General features: G+C 46.6%; 1 protein-coding gene and 1 long non-coding RNA gene across 2 annotated transcripts; one reads left to right on the top strand and one right to left on the bottom strand.

Moving 5' to 3' along the window:
- Positions 1-228: 228 nt before the first annotated feature.
- LOC116723192 (uncharacterized) lies at positions 229-559 on the bottom strand. The gene is made up of 2 exons (XR_004339922.1): positions 422-559; positions 229-363 (listed from the first exon to the last, which is right to left on the bottom strand). It is a non-coding gene; the product is annotated as an uncharacterized LOC116723192 (long non-coding RNA).
- A 224-nt stretch (positions 560-783) lies between these two features.
- Positions 784-17,884, top strand: pcsk1nl (proprotein convertase subtilisin/kexin type 1 inhibitor, like). The gene is made up of 9 exons (XM_032567914.1): positions 784-798; positions 1,037-1,094; positions 1,352-1,450; positions 4,296-4,403; positions 9,815-10,070; positions 10,354-10,411; positions 10,443-10,598; positions 10,672-10,764; positions 16,745-17,884. The coding sequence occupies exons 3-9, from the start codon at positions 1,427-1,429 to the stop codon at positions 17,124-17,126; spliced, it is 1,077 nt and encodes a 358-aa protein (XP_032423805.1). The 5' UTR covers positions 784-798; positions 1,037-1,094; positions 1,352-1,426; the 3' UTR covers positions 17,127-17,884.
- The last annotated feature ends 731 nt before the right edge of the window (positions 17,885-18,615 follow it).

The raw sequence follows: 18,615 nt of genomic DNA, 5'->3' as shown, positions 1-18,615 counted from the left end.
AGAAAATGATGAGCCGCCGGTCCACCAGCATCGCCTCCCAGCTCTTTGTGTTGCTGCATGTAAATATCCACACAGGAAGTGATGTCAGTCTGGACTTGTAGCAAACGCAGCCTGGACGCCGGCATGGTGGCGTCCATGGAAACTAGATCCAAAATGGCTTCCTATCATTGTGAGTACAATTAACAAGCTGTGTACAGCTATCTATTACATTCCTGCTGAGGAAATGTCTGAGGGCCCAATCGTCCATCTGAGGCCCAATCGTCCATCTGATGCCCAATCATCCATCTAAGGGCCCAATCGTCCATCTGAGGCCCAACCATCCACCTGAGGCCCAATCGTCCATCTGAAGGCCCAATCGTCCATCTGATGCCCAATCATCCATCTAAGGGCCCAATCGTCCGTCTGATGCCCAACCATCCACCTGAGGCCCAATTGTCCATCTGAGGCCCAATCGTCCATCTAAGGGCCCAATCGTCCATCTGAGGCCCAATCGTCCATCTAAGGGCCCAATCGTCCATCTGAAGGCCCAATCGTCCATCTGATGCCCAATCATCCATCTAAGGGCCCAATCGTCCATCTGAGGCCCAATCGTCCATCTGAGGCCCAATCGTCCATCTGAAGGCCCAATCGTCCATCTGAAGGCCCAATGGTCCATCTGATGCCCAATCATCCATCTAAGGGCCCAATCGTCCGTCTGAGGGCCCAATGGTCCATCTGATGCCCAACCATCCATCTGATGCCCAATCATCCATCTAAGGGCCCAATCGTCCGTCTGAGGGCCCAAACGTCCATCTGTGGGCCCAATCGTCCCTCTGAAGGCCCAATCGTTCCTCTGAAGGCCCAATAGTCCCTCTGAAGGCCCAATCGTCCATCTGAAGGCCCAATGGTCCATCTGATGCCCAACCATCCATCTGATGCCCAATCATCCATCTAAGGGCCCAATCGTCCGTCTGAGGGCCCAAACGTCCATCTGTGGGCCCAATCGTCCCTCTGAAGGCCCAATCGTCCCTCTGAAGGCCCAATAGTCCCTCTGAAGGCCCAATCGTCCGTCTGAGAGCCCAATCGTCCGTCTGAGGCCCAATCGTCCGTCTGAGGCCCAATCGTCCATCTGAAGGCCCAATGGTCCATTCTGATGCCCAACCATCCATCTGATGCCCAATCATCCATCTAAGGGCCCAATCGTCCGTCTGAGGGCCCAAACGTCCATCTGTGGGCCCAATCGTCCCTCTGAAGGCCCAATCGTCCGTCTGAGGGCCCAAACGTCCATCTGTGGGCCCAATAGTCCCTCTGAAGGCCCAATCATCCGTCTAAGAGCCCAATCGTCCGTCTGAGGCCCAATCGTCCATCTGAGGCCCAATCGGCCATCAGTGTCTCCCTGCTCTCAGCCAATCACAGCTCTCTCTGGAACGTTCTCCTGAAAACTCTGATGCTTCCTCCTCCTCCTCCTCCTATTCTTCTTCTTGGGTTGTTTTTTGAACGTGAAGCTGTTTTTAGCGTCGGTATCCGCCTCCGCATGGTGACATGTTTTCTTTTTGTGTTGTTCAGTAACTGAAGATCAGTGTGATTCTACTTCCTGTTTCCTGTTGAGGTGTGTGTGAGATCATTTCCTGTCAATGCTTCATCAAATATGTTTTCCTCCTCTTCCTCACCTTCTGTGCATCTTTTAATCTATTTCTTCTTTTCCCTTTGCTCTTCATCTCCTCCTTCATGACCTCCTCTTCCTCAGTTGTTCATCCTCATGGCTTCTCCTCTTGGGCTTTGTGATGTAACTTCCTGTAAGATGAAGTACTGCCCAGCATCAGTAACCATGGCAATGGTATTGACAGTGATGTGTGCTTGTGTGACTTGTTGCCATGGAGACCCCTCCCCTCCCTGTTTCTTCAGTGAAAAGTTTCAATAAATGATAATTGCTGAGGGTCTGAGTGTATTTATTAACCCAACAGATGAATGAACGAAGAGACGGACCGGAAGCGGAATGGATCCATGGTGACCGGGTCATTACAGACAGACATAATTCAATGTGTCCACTGGGTGGCGCTGCTTTATCCACATGTAGATTCACCACCAGTGAATCTGGCTGTTAAAGGAGAAGAGACTTTGTTACCTGGAGATGTAAAAAATGTTTACCCAGCGGGGGGCAAAAATGAATCTACGTAGCAAATGCAATAATATGAACAGTGCAGTAAAACTACTCTTATAAATAGCTTATTTCCAAAACTTTTGAACATAGACAACAACTACAGGCTACTAGTTAACAAGCTTACGGTGCTGTATTGGTATTAGCTAGCCATCTTTTAGCTACATTAGCTAGCCATCTTTTAGCTAACATTAGCTGCATCCAGCAGCATTACCCAACTCACTCTGTTAGTTTGGGGGGAAAATTGTGCCAAGTTCTTTGCGTTTTGTTGGTTTGCTGCCATGATTCTAACACACCTGAGCAGCTCTGCACAGCAGCAGGTCTCCTGCCCACAGGTATAAACCCAGCTAGCATCTTAGCGCTCATGTTGTGTTTAAAGGCGGCTCGGAAAAACGGGTTACGACATGTTAACAACGGATTAAACAGATTTAACTGCTGAAAAAGAGTGACAGAGGACACAGATATGGGAAATGCAGAAGCTGCTACTGTATCAAACCGAGGAATAGCAGAAAGTTATCGGCCACTTTAAGGTAAAAACAACAAACAGCTTCCAGTCCAGGGAGGCGCAGCTGACTCTGTGGGCGGGCAAAAACCCCTAATCCCCCCCAATGCCCCCAATGTTTACATCAAACATGACTTAAAACAAATTTGAGTTATATGACAGATATTTCTGATAAGTACTTCGTGTAAATGAGGCATAATCAAGCCGACCTTTTATCAGAGTATTGAACAGAAGTATGAATCTTTTCATGAAGAGTTACTGGAGGTCGCTCTGCTCATCTAGCAAAGATTAAAGAAAAGTGGTTGAGTCACTGGAAAACTGAACCGACTTGGTTAGGTGTCCGTTTTTCCTGAGTCATCTCGGATTTTCTGCGTACTGATCCCGATGCGTCAGGCTCCCGGTTTCACCTTCTGCCATGACAGCAGAAACGCCTCCTGACCCGGGATGCTTTAGACCAGGTTCTGCTCCAGTCCAGTCCAACAGACCGGGACTCCCGCACCAGCAGCCATTCAGCTCTGAAAGGCCTGGTGGCGAGGCGAGCCGTTCATTGGATGCAGGCGTGTTGGAGCAGGATGGCGGCTCTGGAGGACTGACCGCTGTAGATCTCAACGGCTTTCAGCACTTCGGCGGGGAAGTTACAGTCCACAACAAATGACAGTTTCTTCACAGAAGACTCGTTTTTTCTCATTACCTCCTCTTTAGCACGATAGTTCCCAAACATTACCGCGATTGATCGGCTTCCCCACTGAAGTCCGGTTTCTGGGTCAGAGTTCTGCTCGGTCCATAAGAAGGTCGAGTTTTTTAAACAATCAGTCCAGAAACACCAAAAATATCAACACCTTCCCTTTCTTCCGGTAACTCCGCTGATTCTGTCTTGCCCTCCTTGTCTAAAAGCTAGCTTCTAGCCTAGTTAATCTAGCTTGTAGCCTAGCCTAGCCTAGCCTAGCCTAGCCTAGCTTGTTGATGGTTCAGCCTCTCACTGAGTGAAGATGCTGCTTATAGTGCCATCTTCTCTTGGCCAGGTTTTCTTTCAGGCCTTGTTTTTCTTGTCTGGTGTCAGTTAGCTGCACACCGTTTCTTCTAAAATTGCAGAGTTCATCAGAGCTGTTAGCGCTGCGACGTAGCCTTGGTCATGTTGGCTCAACGTGGCCTCGTCCTCTTCCAGGTTCAGTTTTTCTTTTTAGCAAAAGTCAATAGTCCTACTTTCTATAACATTAAAATAGAAAGTAAACATTGCTATAAAACAAAAATGTTCTGGCTCTAACATTCTGTTAAAGAAGAATTCAAGTTTTCATTGAAATTCTCCTGTGAATAAATGACAGAAGTCAGGTTTGTTCCAGCCACACAGTTGTTTGAAAGACCACAAATGGCCCACGAGCCGCACTTTGGACACCTCTGGCATAGACACTACCCATGTAATCCATAACATAACTTGTATAAAACAGCAGCAGATTGGAAGCTGAACAGTCCTGGATTAAACAGAATACCTTAATTTGAGAATTTCTGTTTCTATGGATCAGTGAATTATTGCACATGAATATAATTTGATGCATTTTACTAGTGATATTTGATGCTTTCAGTTTGTTGCGATGCCTGCAGAGCAGCGCTGATGAAGCAGAGCTCTCCTCCTCTTCCTCTCCTGAGTCATAGCTCCTCCCTGCTCTTCCTCCTCCTCCTCTTCCTCAGTGTGTGTCTCCCTCCGTCTGCAGCATGGCGTCTCTCGGCCTCCTGCTGCTCGGCGCTGCTCTGCTCCACGCCACTCAGGTAAGAACATGTCCAGGTGTCCATCTTCATCTTCATCTGTGGCCATGATGATGCGTCGTCATGGTGACTGCAGAAAGGTACTGCTTATCTTCTTTTAATATGACGTCACACAGGCCTGTGTGTGTGTGTGTGTGTGTTCTGCTCCTGTTTGTCTGACTTTACCTGCTGTGTGAGGACCAGGCTGGACGTTCAGAACCGTTTAGAACCGGGTTTGGATCCAACAGTCCTCAGAACAACAGCAGAGAATCAGGACTGTGTGTGTGTGAAGCTGCTGCGACATTTTATTTCATCTGCTGTCACCATGACGACAGGACATGGTCACCCACGGCAACAAGGCAGCAGGAGGCAGCAGGTCACCTACACCACTCTGTGTGTGTGTTGGTGTGTGTGTGTTAGTGTGTGTGTGTTGTGGTTCCCTGCTAGTGAAGCTGTAAATCATTTATGTCTTCCCCCTCAAGGTAAATCAGGTTCAGCCTCGGCCCGTTGCCATGGTTACCTCATCATGAAATGTTGATTCAGTTCCATTCATCAGAGCCGACTCGTCGTTAAAGTCCAAACCTGACCGAAGCTCCAACACCAGACAGAGTTAAACTGGTTCCCAGTTCCTCCTGTAGCAGAGATTATTACTGCCATCAATCAGGACAGGAAACAGGAAATGGAACTGGCTGCAGCCGGTCAATCTGATTGGTTCCTGACAATCTGAGCCATCAATCTGACCAATCCCTGGAGGAAGAACTGGAGAGAAGGGCGGGGCTTCTGTGACAGTCACATCCATCATTACAGCTGAACAATATCAGTGCTTCATATCAGTCAGTCTTGATAATTATTGATTGTAGTGGTGATTATTTACCAAACCAAACATCCAACCAAACATCCAACCAAACATCCATCCAGCCACTGAGGCTCTGAGTCCAGTTTCTGTACGCAGGTAAAAGAAGTTCAATGTCCAAACGTGTTGATTGTTCTGGATGATTCATTTTTCTATTTCACTAAACTATTACACAGTTCAAACTTTCCTTTGTTCTCATGCTGCCTCTCTTGCTCTGGTAAAACCACAGGCCCCAAACCCAAATGCCTGCTGGTTCTGAACCAGGCCCGGCACTAATGGGAAGTGGACCGACCCACATTACTTCCTGTTTTAGAAAATAAATAAGAAAAATAAGAAAACACAAAATAAATAAAAAACAATCATTAACCTACAAATTAACTCTGTAAATAATACAGAAAATATAAATTTAAGAATAAACTAACAAAATTGAAAAGGATCAAGAAATAAAGAATCAATAGCTCCAACAATAGATAATTATTGATCAGTTTTGTGTTTAAAAAATCTGAAATTCTGAAAACTGCTGACCAGATGTTTCCTGTTTCAGGTTGTTGCTAGGCAACTGAAGAATGAGTGGGTTGTTGCTAGGCAACCAAAATGTGAGCAAGTTAGTTGATGCTACCAACTGAGCTTAGCTAGTGACCGTACGTGGTCCGTCTCACAAACACACTTAGCTTCCCGTTAGCTAAATGCAGCATAAAGGCAGAACTGATACAACTTGTACACCTGGAAGCCTGTCTGCTACACAGTCACAGGCTTCATTTTCACCATGTTGTTCATATAGATGTCAGCTTACACTAAATATTTAGCTCCAAGCTAAATAAAGTAAAGGTCTATTAGACTGTGTGTGTCTAACATGCGCTAATTTCAGATTTCTCATCAATTGAATCTTCCTCGGTCAGAAGGAAAAGGTCAACTTCGGTTTATTGATGGAATAATAGCAGGAACTTGGGAGATGATGAGGTGGAGATTAATAACGAGGTGCTTATATTTGGTTCCGTATGTATATTTATGTGTGTGTGTGTGTGTGTGTGTGTGTGGGTGTGTGTGTGTGTGTGTGTGTGGTTATCTGAAACAGAAGAAACAACAAAGGTGCATATCAATAGCCTAAAAAAAGCTATGCATAGATACAGGAAGAAAATGGCCTGTAGTACCACAGAAATCCACTGGAGGGCCCCATAACACCACACATAGATTATCGGTCAAATGCAATAAACATACAAATGACAAAAATCGTCAGAAAATATGAATTAACGGTAAATTTCCTCATATACTAATATAATGACAATATATCTGGCAAGTATAAAATATAACTGGAGTTATTATAAGTAAACTCTTGCATCATCAGTATTCAGAGAAACATGAGGACCATTTCACCTCCTGGGCTAATAACAGACATAAACACAAATATCAGACATGAAAATGTAAACTTGCATAATAAAAACGCTCTCAGGTTTCATCCACACGGGATTAAGGGAGGATTGATGGTGGGTTCTCTCCGGTTCTCCGGCTTCCTCCCACAGTCCAGAAACATGACTGTCAGGTTAATTAATTTCTCTAAATTCTCCCTAGGTGTGTGAGTGTGTGTGAGTGTGTGTGTTTGTCCTGTCTGTCTCTGTGTTGCCCTGCGACAGACTGGTGACCCGTCCAGGTGACCCTGCCTCTCGTCCGGAACGTAGCTGGAGACGCAGCAGCTCCTCCTGACCCCTGGGGTGGGGGATAGATGGATGGATGGATGGATGGATGGATGGATGGAGGGATGGATGGAGGGATGGATGGATGGATGGATGGAGGGATGGATGGAGGGATGGATGAAGGGATGGATGGATGGAGGGATGGATGGATGGATGGATGGAGGGATGGATGGATGGATGGATGGATGGAGGGATGGATGGAGGGATGGATGGATGGATGGATGGATGGATGGAGGGATGGATGGATGGATGGATGGATGGAGGGATGGATGGATGGATGGATGGATGGATGGATGGATGGATGGATGGATGGATGGATGGATGGATGGATGCTATTTTTATGCCACGGAGCCACACAGAAAACTTGCTCAGCTACATGAAAGTGGAACTACAAAATGAACAGATGCATCATGGGTAATGTAGTGCTAAACGAACAGACGGACTTTTTACAAAAGGTCAAAGTAATTTTTTACTAAAAATTATTATATATTTTTTTTAAAAGGCAGAAAATGACTTAGGACATTTTTTAGGAGGTTGGCAATATTTAGCTTCATGCCAGCTAAATGTTTATGTAGCTCAAAGCTAACTATTTAGCTTAAAACTACGACAACCATTTAAATCTTCATGAAGTATTTGGCTTAGGAAGGCACACTGCAAGAAGCTAACGGAGCTAACAGAAGCTAACGGAGCTAACAGCAGCTAACAGAAACAGTCAGGTGTCTTCATGGGACTTCCTGCAGAACATTAGCTGACAGGTAGTGATGGTGAGATGAAGCCTCATGAGGCATTGAACCACTTGAGCCAACTGGTTCAGAAAGGGTTCATTTCTTGAAGCTTCATGTGCACACGAAACCACCTACTGGCCAGGTGTATAATCACAGCCAGCTGTATCTTAACACGTGTGATGCATTGAATTTTTGTCTATTATGGCTCTTGGGAATGACTTCACAAAAGGTGTAGGACGAAATCATTTGTCTACATAAATTATGTATACACATATGTGTATAATAAAATATTGTTTGAATGTATTCCTCTGTGTGTAATTATTCCCAAAATAGTAGTGTCATGTGATATGGCATGTTGTGTAATAAAGTTTTTCTGTGACTCTAGAAAAATGGCCTGGGCTTAATCAGGCAGAGGACAGTGAAAGTGCTTGTGGAACTAGGGAGGGGGTAGTGAATAGGCTAATGCTTGTGTAACTTGGATGATTTCATGCATTTTTATTAAGAAACAACAATTTCTCCACAGTTTTTGGTTTCAAACGATTTCTCTTTTTTGACACTACATGGATGAGGTGTTATTATTGTACCCCAACTCCTTGGAGCACAATAAACACCTCACCTTTACAGAAAATAAGAAACAGTGAAAAATACAGTTCCTCATAAGCAAACATAATGCATCTGCAAATGTTCAGTTCACCTTACCTTGTTAGGGCTTATCAAATCAAAATGTTCCCACATAGGGGAAATCCTCCTCTTTCTCGCCGGCTCCATCCTACTCCTATCCTGTCCTCTCTCTCTCTCTCTCTCTCTCTCTCTCTCTCTCTCTCCCTCCCTCCCTCCCTCTCTCCCTCCCTCCCTCTATCTATCTCCTAAACTCTCCAAACACCAAACTAACTGTCTCAAACTAAATAACCACTATCCAAACTCTGCTATCCAAACTATCAAAACTCTATCCACTCTCTCAACTGACCCAACTCGCCTACAACAACCCACATTTTGAATGGAGCCTGTGGGGTTTCTAAAGCTGTCAAACCCCGCGCCAACATCTGAGCCACTTCCCGAAGCAGTCACGTGGTACAGCCGGGCAGCGAGGCTTCGGACGTCATCGTTTCCGGCTCCTCCCCTAAATGAAGCAAGCCTCGATACGCGCTTTACGGAAACGCCCCCTCCATTACTCGACACACGCCTCGAAGCCTCGGCACATCACGTAACATCACTAGTTCCAGGCAGGATTCCTACAGTCGGGTAAAAGGCGCTCTAACCCAGCTCACAACCTGTTTAGCTGTTTTTAGCCATTTCCTAAATCAGAAGCTAATTCAGCTTCATCTGCATTTCCAAACCATCAGCAGGTTTTTCTCCTCTTCCTCTGCTTGGTCCTCCTCATCCTCCTCATCCTCATTTCAAGGCACTTCAGGTCAAATTGAAAGAGGTTGATGTTAGTCAGTGTGCAAAAATGACTTTTCTGGCTGACCAGTGCTAGCTTCGTAGCACTTAGCGTAACCCTTTCATGCATGAATTATGATCCTTTGTGTCAGAATTTTTTTTCCATTTAAAAAAAAAATGTTTTTCTTAAGGCATAAAAAAAGGTAGGAAATATTTTTTGTAAAAATATTTTTTTATTTTTTTTTATTTTTATGTGATCAATTGTAATTTTGTCCAAATACAAAGTTGTTATTTGAAAAATACATCAGTAGTATTGTTCCTTAGGGGTTCTCTGATGTCACAATATGTTCTTTACTAGCAAGAGTCGTCTACAGTAGAAGGAGGACCGGGTTGGTTCTCATGCTTTTTTGTCTGTCGGCCATATTGTATTTAACAAAAATAATTTCTTGCATTTGCAGCTGATGGCCAGTAGTTGATGGTATATTTTATGATGCATTAATGTCCACTTCAGTGGTCTGTGTGCATTTATAACATAAAAATCCACAGGAAGCAGAAGAAAATGGCTTTTAGATAGCTGTCCACTGTAGTGACCACTATGCATGAAAGGGTTAAGTCAACTACCCAACATGCATTGCAGTGTAAACTACATGATGACATCTGTGTGACAACCTTCAGTAATTTACTGACTAGTTTTTACATCTGAAATGTTTCTCCAGTTGTTGCAGCTAGCCTTTAGCACCACGGCTACGCCCGTCACTCTGCCTGACCTCTGACCTTTTGCCTCAGACTCTAGCTGCAGCTCTTGGTGGTGGGCGTGGCCTGGACGTCTCAGTGGGCGGGATCAGACGACAGCGCAGAGACCTCCGAAACCGGCTGCCATATGATGAACAAATGATGTCATATCCTGCCTTGCAAGCAGGAGGCGGAGCCAATGACCTGTACTACCAATCAGAAGACTGGAGAGCGCGGGGAATCGACCAGGCTCTGCAGCGATTGGTGGAGAGAGACCAGAGACGGGAGCAGGAGGAGGAGCAACGAGCAGGTTGTTTATTCAGCCGTTTTCACTAAATATTACAATTATTATTCATTTAAAGCCGCTGATTTCCTCTTACTGAGCAGTTTTAACAAACAAACAAAGGTTTACACCTTTAAAACAGCTCAATTATATTTAATAAAACATTTAAAACTCGCAACTTTAAAGTTTTCATTCACTTTATTCTCGTTTTCATAAAAAGCTCTAAAATCTTTAGCCAACAGGATGCAGGAACCTCTGATGTCACATTTTATTCAGAATAAGCTCCAGAGCCAATCACGTTCATCCACAGCTTACCTGGCTGCTTTGCTCCGCCTCCTGAGCGAGGCAGAGAGCGCTGGGATTGGTCGGCCCCGGAGACGTGGAGGTGATGGAGGAGGAGGAGGACGAGGAGGAGGAAGAGGGGCCTCCAGGGGACTTCCAGACCGCCGATGTCGCAGACTACGATGAGACAGGGCGGGGCATGAGCATGGGGCAGCCCGGCGCCCCCTGGTGGGACCTGGTGGAGCCGCAGCTGGCTCAGGCGCTGCTGGACAGGTGAGTGAGTCAGATCAGCTGTCTGAGGAAGAGGAGGGTGTAAATGTTAACGGGACGGGTGGATGTTTGTCAGGATGGATCCCCGGCTGGCCCAGAGTCTGCTGCAGAGAACCAGGGAGTCCGGTCAGACCTCAGCCGCACCGAGCCGAGACCAGGACGCCCTCAGGTAGGACCACACACCTGACTGACACTAAAAACTAAACTGGTCTCTACAATCTGCAGTAGAATAGAATAGAATAGAATTCAACTTTATTGTCATTGCACTGTCACAAGTACAAGCAACGAGATGCAATTTGCATCTATCCAGAAGTGCTCTACGAGATATAAATATTTATTTACAGATGTACAAGACTATGTATGTATGGACTATAAGGGGTTATAGCAAGAGATATAGATATTGTGTATAAATATAAATATGGGAGCTACATGCACAGATTATACAGAATATACAAGAATGTTAGGGAATGGATTATAGATAAATAATGGCAGATAAAATTTACAGGTTGTATGTGTGTGTGAAGAAAACAGTTCGTGATGTGTGTGTGTGTGAGGATAGTCCATGTGTTATTGTTGTATGAGAGGATAGGGGAGTACTGTCCTTATAGCTTATGTTTTATGTCAGGAGGCGTTCAAAAGCGTGACAGCTGTGGGAAAGAAGCTGTTCCGGTGCCTGGTGGTTCTGGTCCGTAGGCTTCTGTAGCGCCTCCCAGAGGGCAGGAGGGAAAAGAGTGTGTGTGCTGGGTGAGTGGAGTCCTTTGTGATTTTCCCGGCCCTTTTCACACGCCGCTTCCTGTAGATGTCCTTGATGGCAGGGAGCAGTGCCCCGGCGATATACTGGGGCAGTTTTCACCACCCTCTGCAGCGCCTGCCGGTCGGAGACAGAGCAGTTCCCGTACCAAGCTGTAATACAGTTGGTGAGGATGCTCTCAATGGTGCAGTGGTAGAAGTTCGTGAGGATCTCTGATGAACAGGTGGTTCTTCCTCAGGGTCCTCATGAAGAAGAGGCGCTGATGCGTCTTCTTAATGAATTTGGAGCAGCTGGTCGTCCAAGTCAGGTCCTCGGAGATGTGGACTCCCAGGAACTTAAAGGTGTCCACACGCTCCACCACTGTCCCCTTAATGTGGATGGGTGGATGTGGGTCAGCGTTCCTCCTGAAGTCCACGATAAGCTCCTTGGTCTTCTCGGTGTTCAGCTGCAGGTTGTTTTTGTCGCACCACTCAGCCAGACGGTCTACCTCCTCCCTGTAAGCGGCCTCGGTCATTATCTCTGATGAGGCCGATCACCGTGGTGTCGTCTGCGAACTTGATGATGGCGTTAGAGCCGTGGACAGGTCTGCAGTCGTAGGTGAAGAGGGAGTAGAGGAAGGGACTCATCACACAGCCTTGTGGCACTCCGGTGTTTATGATGATGGTGGATGAGAAGTGGTTGTCCAGCCGGACATGTTGAGGTCGACTGGTCAGGAAGTCGAGCAACCAGTTACACATGAGTGGACTGATGCCGAGGTCTGTGAGTTTGGTGATGAGTTGTGATGGGATGACAGTATTGAATGCTGAACTAAAATCTAAGAACAGCAGTCTGGCGTAAGTGTTCTTACTGTCTAGGTGAGAAAGGACAGAGTGCAGCGCTATAGAGACTGCATCCTCTGTGCTCCTGTTCTGCCTGTATGCAAATTGGTGGGGGTCTAGTGTGGGGGGGGAGACAGGATCTGAGGTGTGCTAGGACCAGCCGCTCCAAGCACTTGGTAATGATGGGGGTAAGGGCTACCGGGCGGTAGTCATTGAGTCTGGTTGGGTTGGGATTCTTGGGGATTGGGACGATGGAGGTAGACTTGAAGCAGGTCGGTACCACAGCAGGGGCCAGGGACAGGTTGAAGATGTCCGTCAGCACTCCTGCCAGCTCCCCAGAGCACGTTCTGAGGACACGTCCAGGTATGCCATCATGACCCGCAGCCTTGTGGGATTTAATCCTGCTCAGAGTCGCTCCTACGTCAGTGGGGAGGAAAGTCAGTGGCTGTTGGCCTGGGGTGGTAGCTGCTTTGGTTGCAGTTGTGGTATTCCCTCTCTCAAAACGAGCATAGAAGTTGTTAAGTTCGTTGAGGAAGGAGACATCAGTAGAAGCAGGGGTGGTACTGGGGTTCTTGTAGTCTGTGAGAATCTGAAGGCCTTCCCACATACGTCGGGAGTTGGAGTTAGAAAAATGATCCTCCACCTTCCTTTTGTAGTGGTGTTTGGCCTTCTTGATTCCCTTCTTCAGCTCAGCCCTGGCTGCACTGTAAGTCTGTGCATCCCCTGACCTGAAGGCGATGTTGCGGGCCTTCAGCAGGAGACGAACGTCTCGGTTCATCCAGGGTTTCTGGTTGGGGTACATGGTAATGCGTTTGTAGCTGGTGACACGTTCTATGGTGGTGGAAATATGGTTCAGTACAGATGAGGCGTACTGATCCAAGTCTGTATGGTGGAAAATAGTCCAATCTGTATTCCTGAACCGGTCCTGGAGCACAGCGTCTGAGCCCTCTGGCCACACCTTTACTGTCCTCACGGTAGGTTTCACACGTTGAACCAACAAGTGTGACTGTGGGTACAACTACCGCCAACAGAAACTCAAACCGTCCTTTTACTAGACCATCACAAGCTGGTAAGAATCAACAGAGGCACCGTTAGCAAATTAGACACATTTCCTCCGGTTCACAGACGAACTACGGGCGAAAGTAGTCACAAGTTACTTCTCTCCATCGTCTGTGGGAATGTCTTAAAATCCAGAAGTTTTGGAAGGATGTTGTTAGGTGTCTATCTGATTTGTTTAAGGTGAAAGTCCCATTAGATCAGGAGGGCCCTGGAGGGCCGGCAATAAAAATGCATCTTTTATTCTCTCCCTGGTATCCAACAACCTTCTCCACATGTCAGTGTTCTCCTAAGGCCTCTAATGATCCATCATTTGATCCAGATCCTCCCTTGAGGACCGACTTTGGGCACCACTGGATTAGAGGTTAAGCTCTGTGTTCTAGGAATATATCCATCCATCCATCTTCTTCCACTTATCCGGGGTCGGGTCGCAGGGGGTGGCAGCTTCAGAAAGGAGGCCCAGACTTCCCTCCCCAGCCTCTTTTTCCAGCTCCTCCAGGGGAATCCCAAGGCGTTCTCAGGCCAGCCGAGAGACATCGCCCTCCAGCGTGTCCTGGGTTTTCCCCTCCTCCTGGTGGGACATGAACTCCTCACCAGGGAGGCGTCCAGGAGGCATCCTGACCAGATGCCCAAGCCTCAACTGGCTCCTCTCAATGTGAAGGAGCAGCAGCTCTACTCTGAGTCCCTCCCGGATGACCGAGCTTCAGCTCTCTCTTTACCACGACGGACCGGTACAGCGCCCGCTTGACAGCAGACGCTGCACCAATCCGCCTGTCGATCTCCCGCTCCCTTCTTCCCTCATTCGTGAACAAGATCCCGAGATACTTGAACTCCTCCACTTGGGGCAGGACACCCCCCCTTGACCCAGAGAAGGCACTCTACCCTTTTCCGGCTCAAGACCATGGCCTCGGATCTGGAGGCACTGATCCTCATCCCGGCCGCTTCACACTCGGCTGAGAACCGCTCCAGTGAGAGCTGCAGATCATGACCTGATGAAGCCAGTAGGACCACATCGTCTGCAAAAAGCAGAGATGAGATCCTAAGGCCACCAAATCGGATCCATCGACACCTTGGCTGGTCTAGAGATTCTGTCCATGAAAGTGATGAACGGAATCGGTGACAAAGGGCAGCCCTGGCGGAGTCCAACTCTCACCGGAAACGAGCCCGACTTACTGCCGGCAATGCGGACCAGACTCTGACACCGGTCATACAGGGACCTGACAGTCCGTATCAAAGGGCCCAGGTACCCCATACTCCCGGAGAACCCCCCACTGGGCTCCCCGAGGGACACGGTCGAACGCTTTCTCCAAGTCCACAAAACACATTTAGACCGGTTGGGCGAACTCCCAGAACCCTCCAGGACCCTGCTGAGGGTGTAGAGCTGGTCCAGTGTTCCACCACCAGAACCAGAACCACCCTGCTCTTCCTGAATCCGAGGTTTGACTATGCGAAGTCTTTCTCCATGGCCTCTCCAAACTCCTCCCACGCCCGAGTTTTTGCCTCAGCAACCACCCGAGCCGCATGCCGCTTCGCCTGCCGGTACCCATCAGCTGCTTCTGGAGACCCACAGGCCAAAAAGGCCCGATAGGACTCCTTCTTCAGCCTGACGGCATCCCTCACCGAAGGTGTCCACCAACGGGTTTGAGGGTTGCCGCTGCGACAGGCAACGACAACCTTGCAGCCACAGCTCCGATAAATCGCCTCGACAATGGAGGAACAGAACACGGTCCACTCAGACTCCATGTCCCCCACGTCCCCCGGGACGTGTTCAAAGTTCTGCCGGAGATGGGAGTTAAAGCTCCGTCTCTCAGGGAATTCCGCCAGATGTTCCCAGCAGACCTTCACAACATGTTTGGGCCGCCAGGTCTGACCGGCTTCCTCCGGTGGTGGAGAATATACCGAGTGGAACTTAAACAATCACAGATTAACACTAAATTGATAGATTATGGACTTCTTCAAGCCAGAAGATCTACTGCATCATGCTGGAGGAGCATGGACGCTCCCTCCCTGGACTCTGGAAGAAAGAAATTACAAATTTGCTCAGACTGGAAAAACTAAAGTACATCACCAAGGGAGACTTTGGGAACCTGTGGGAGCCAAATATGAGGATGGTAGGGACTGAAGGCAGAGCTTATTAATGAGCGTCTTAACTACAGTTTCTATTTATATATTGTCTTGTTATTTTCTCTGCCTTAATCTAAAGGGTTTTGTATATTTTTGGAACTAAACAAATGCAGGTTTGAATGGTGAGTGAGTGAATGTAAGTGTGTATAAGTTCATGTTTCTAATGTTAAGTTTGTTGTGTCCGAAGAGAGAAAATTCAATAAAATACATTGGAAAAGAAAAGTTACTTCTTGATACAAAAATGACCACAATAAAAATAGAAGTCTATGCTGGGAGCCTCACGGCGCAGATCTGGTTGGAACCTGTGACTAAAACAGGCTGCTTGAAGGAGGAATAATAATAATAATCATAACAACTAATATAACTAAATACGCCCAGCTGCTCCCCGACAAAAACACTCACACAGAAATCCCTGCTGAAAACCACAGAGGAATGAAACTGTAAAGAAAGCAGCAGGTCCCTTTAAAATGAGCCAGGGGCCCGACGACCCAAACACTCAGAATCAATAATCAGATCAGAAACCATTCTGATCTGAAACTAAACTAAAACTGCAGCAGGTCCACCTGCACACACCAAATGGATAAAGTTAGACCAGAAACCTGAAACCAGAAAAAATAATAATAACAACAACAATAATAATAACAATAATAATAATAATAACAATAATAATAATAACAATAATAAGCGGCTTTTGCCTCCTCCAAGCTGAACCCAGTCAGCGGCGCTCTGTGAGTCGTTCCCTCTGAAATGATGTCGCCTTCAAAAACCAAGAGGAAGAATCAGAATCAAACCTCCTGTAATCTGATTACTTAATTACCTGATTACTTGTCTCCATAACGACTCGGCTGCGCTCTGCCCAGCCTATTCCTTATATGGTCATACTTCCGGGGACGAGACGCCCGACTACACAAGGAATGAAATACAAACGTTTCATGATGAAAGCTGAAAGTTCTGACATCATCTAACAAACAATCAAAAACTAGCAACAATAATTTGGTTTAATTAGCCTAAGAGAAAAAAAATGTGGTTCTTTTTTCTAAACAGTAAATATTTAATTAGCAAGCTGTAGCTACAAACACAACATTTAATTAGCTAAGAGCTAAATCTATACATTTAGTTAGGAAACATTTAGTTTGTTCACAAATATTTAGTTTGCCAACTAAATGTCTAACTAGCACCAAACTAAACATTTAGCTGTTAGCTAGCTGAACCGGTAGTTAGCGATGTGTTACTGTGTCTCAAACCTTCTTTTGTTCACTTTAAAACCTTCACATTTCTGGAATGTTTTTCAAACAAAACAGGATTCAAATCAATCATTTAAAAAATGTTTTTTCTTTCGTTTCTGTTAAGGTTTATTTATGAAATGTTGAAAAACAGATTTCTGTGATTTTCCTTTGCAGGCAGATGGTTGCTAAGATACTGTCTAGTGACGGCCCTAACAACGCCCAGGTGATGATGTCATCAGGCCGCAGAGCAAAGAGGGACCTGTCCGCCATGGCCAGACCCGTTAGCCCCGCCCACAGACGAACCCGCCGCTCCCTGGACGGCCAGTCGCCTAGCAACGAGCCACCCCTCCTCAGAGTAAAGAGGCTGGACGACGAAGAGGAAGAGAAGCTCCGCCCACGAGGACCCGGGCTGCAAAGGATGAAACGCATCGATACCATGGCAACCGCTGACCTAGAGGAAGTGAACCACGGGAGTCGTAGGCGCCGCAGGAGAGCTGTGCTGAACTACGACCCCCAGATGTTGATGGATCAGATTCTGGATTACCTGAGGGAGTGAGAGGAGGAAGAGGAGGAGGAGGAAGATAGTTCGGGTCGTGTCTCACATTTTTATTGTTCGTATCGTTTCTTTGGTTTTGCTGCTTGTGTAAATTTGAGCGGATCAAATGTTTGTTGTATAAATCAGGAGAAATCAGGAAGAATTTTCAAGAAGAAGCAAACTTCTGATCTAACATGTCTCAACACTACATTACCCATGAGCCTCGGCTGGTACGCAGTGATGATGCGTTCTATTTACACTCGGCTTCATGAGTTTCTGGGTGGAAAAACAACGAGAGCGCCCCCTGCAGTTGGATGTGTGACGTTGGGAAGGCCTGAGTTCAGGATCCAATAAAAGCTGGTTTAATAAAGAAGTCAGTCTGTTAATGACGGCTCGTCTCACACAGAAACCCAAACGTCATCACTTCCTGTTTGAAAACACAGAATGCTAACAGTAGCTAGCATCGTCACAGCTCTGGTTTTCCAGCTTCTGAGTCAAACCGAACGCAGCATCAAGGCTGACCTCTGACCTTCAGACACAAAGTTCTCATTGGCTGACTTCTAGCAGCAAGGCTTGCTGGGAGTCGTAGTTGACAGGTTCCCTCTGTTAAATGGACATGTGATGAACAGTGTTTGTGACCGTGGCAACAGCTTCTCAGCTCTGTGATTGGTTCCTGGTTGTCGATGTTCCCGTACCTTCAGCTTGTCGCTGTGCTGACTCGCCCGTCTGTGGAGAAACTTTGATTTGTGTCACAATAAGAAATAAAGTCATTAAATTCACTCGTCTCAGTGTCTGCTGAAAAACTCACCAAGGTCACAGAGGTCACCAGCGTCCAGTTCAGGTGGAAAGACCAAACCAGAGAGCATGCTGTCACTGGTTGCTATGGTGATTCCCTCCTTTTCCAGGGAACCAGGCCACAGAATCACAGACCAGCCCCCATGTGAAAGTAATTCCACCAAAGTGGGCGGAGCCTAGAGTCGCTTAGGGGCGTGGCCAAACGTGGAGACAAGGGGAGGGAGTGAGTGGGTCTGCTGCCATCTTCTCCACTTTATCACAATAATCAGACTTTTCAGACCCTGAAGAGATTTTTTTTTTATCAATAAAAAACTTTTCTGTTGTTGGAGACTTTAATGGCCACCAGGGGGCGTCAGAGATGGACCAGAGCTGAGGAATGTAAAGATGGACTGTTTTAAACAATAGCAAAATTCAACTGCAGTACCACCAATCAACCTAAGGAGGGCAGCACTCAGACGGTTTCAGGCAATGTTGCAGAACTAAACAACTTTTCATGAAAATGTAAAAGTTTGAATTAGAAACATGCAGAGAATCCTACACAGAGGCGCCTGTAGGGGGGGGGAGTTAGGAGAATCCTAAGGGCCCCTGAGTGACAGGGGGCCCTCCACAATTTTCTTTGTTTTGATCATAGAAATTTTAAAAAATTGGGGCCCTGTCAATTACAAATCGAATCATATTGTGTTTTCTAAAATTGTTTTAGCAGTAAAAATGAAAT

The sequence above is a fragment of the Xiphophorus hellerii genome, chromosome 1, assembly GCF_003331165.1.
Source record: "Xiphophorus hellerii strain 12219 chromosome 1, Xiphophorus_hellerii-4.1, whole genome shotgun sequence".
Taxonomy (NCBI): Eukaryota; Metazoa; Chordata; class Actinopteri; order Cyprinodontiformes; family Poeciliidae; genus Xiphophorus; species Xiphophorus hellerii.
This window is presented reverse-complemented; position numbering and strand designations above follow the sequence as displayed.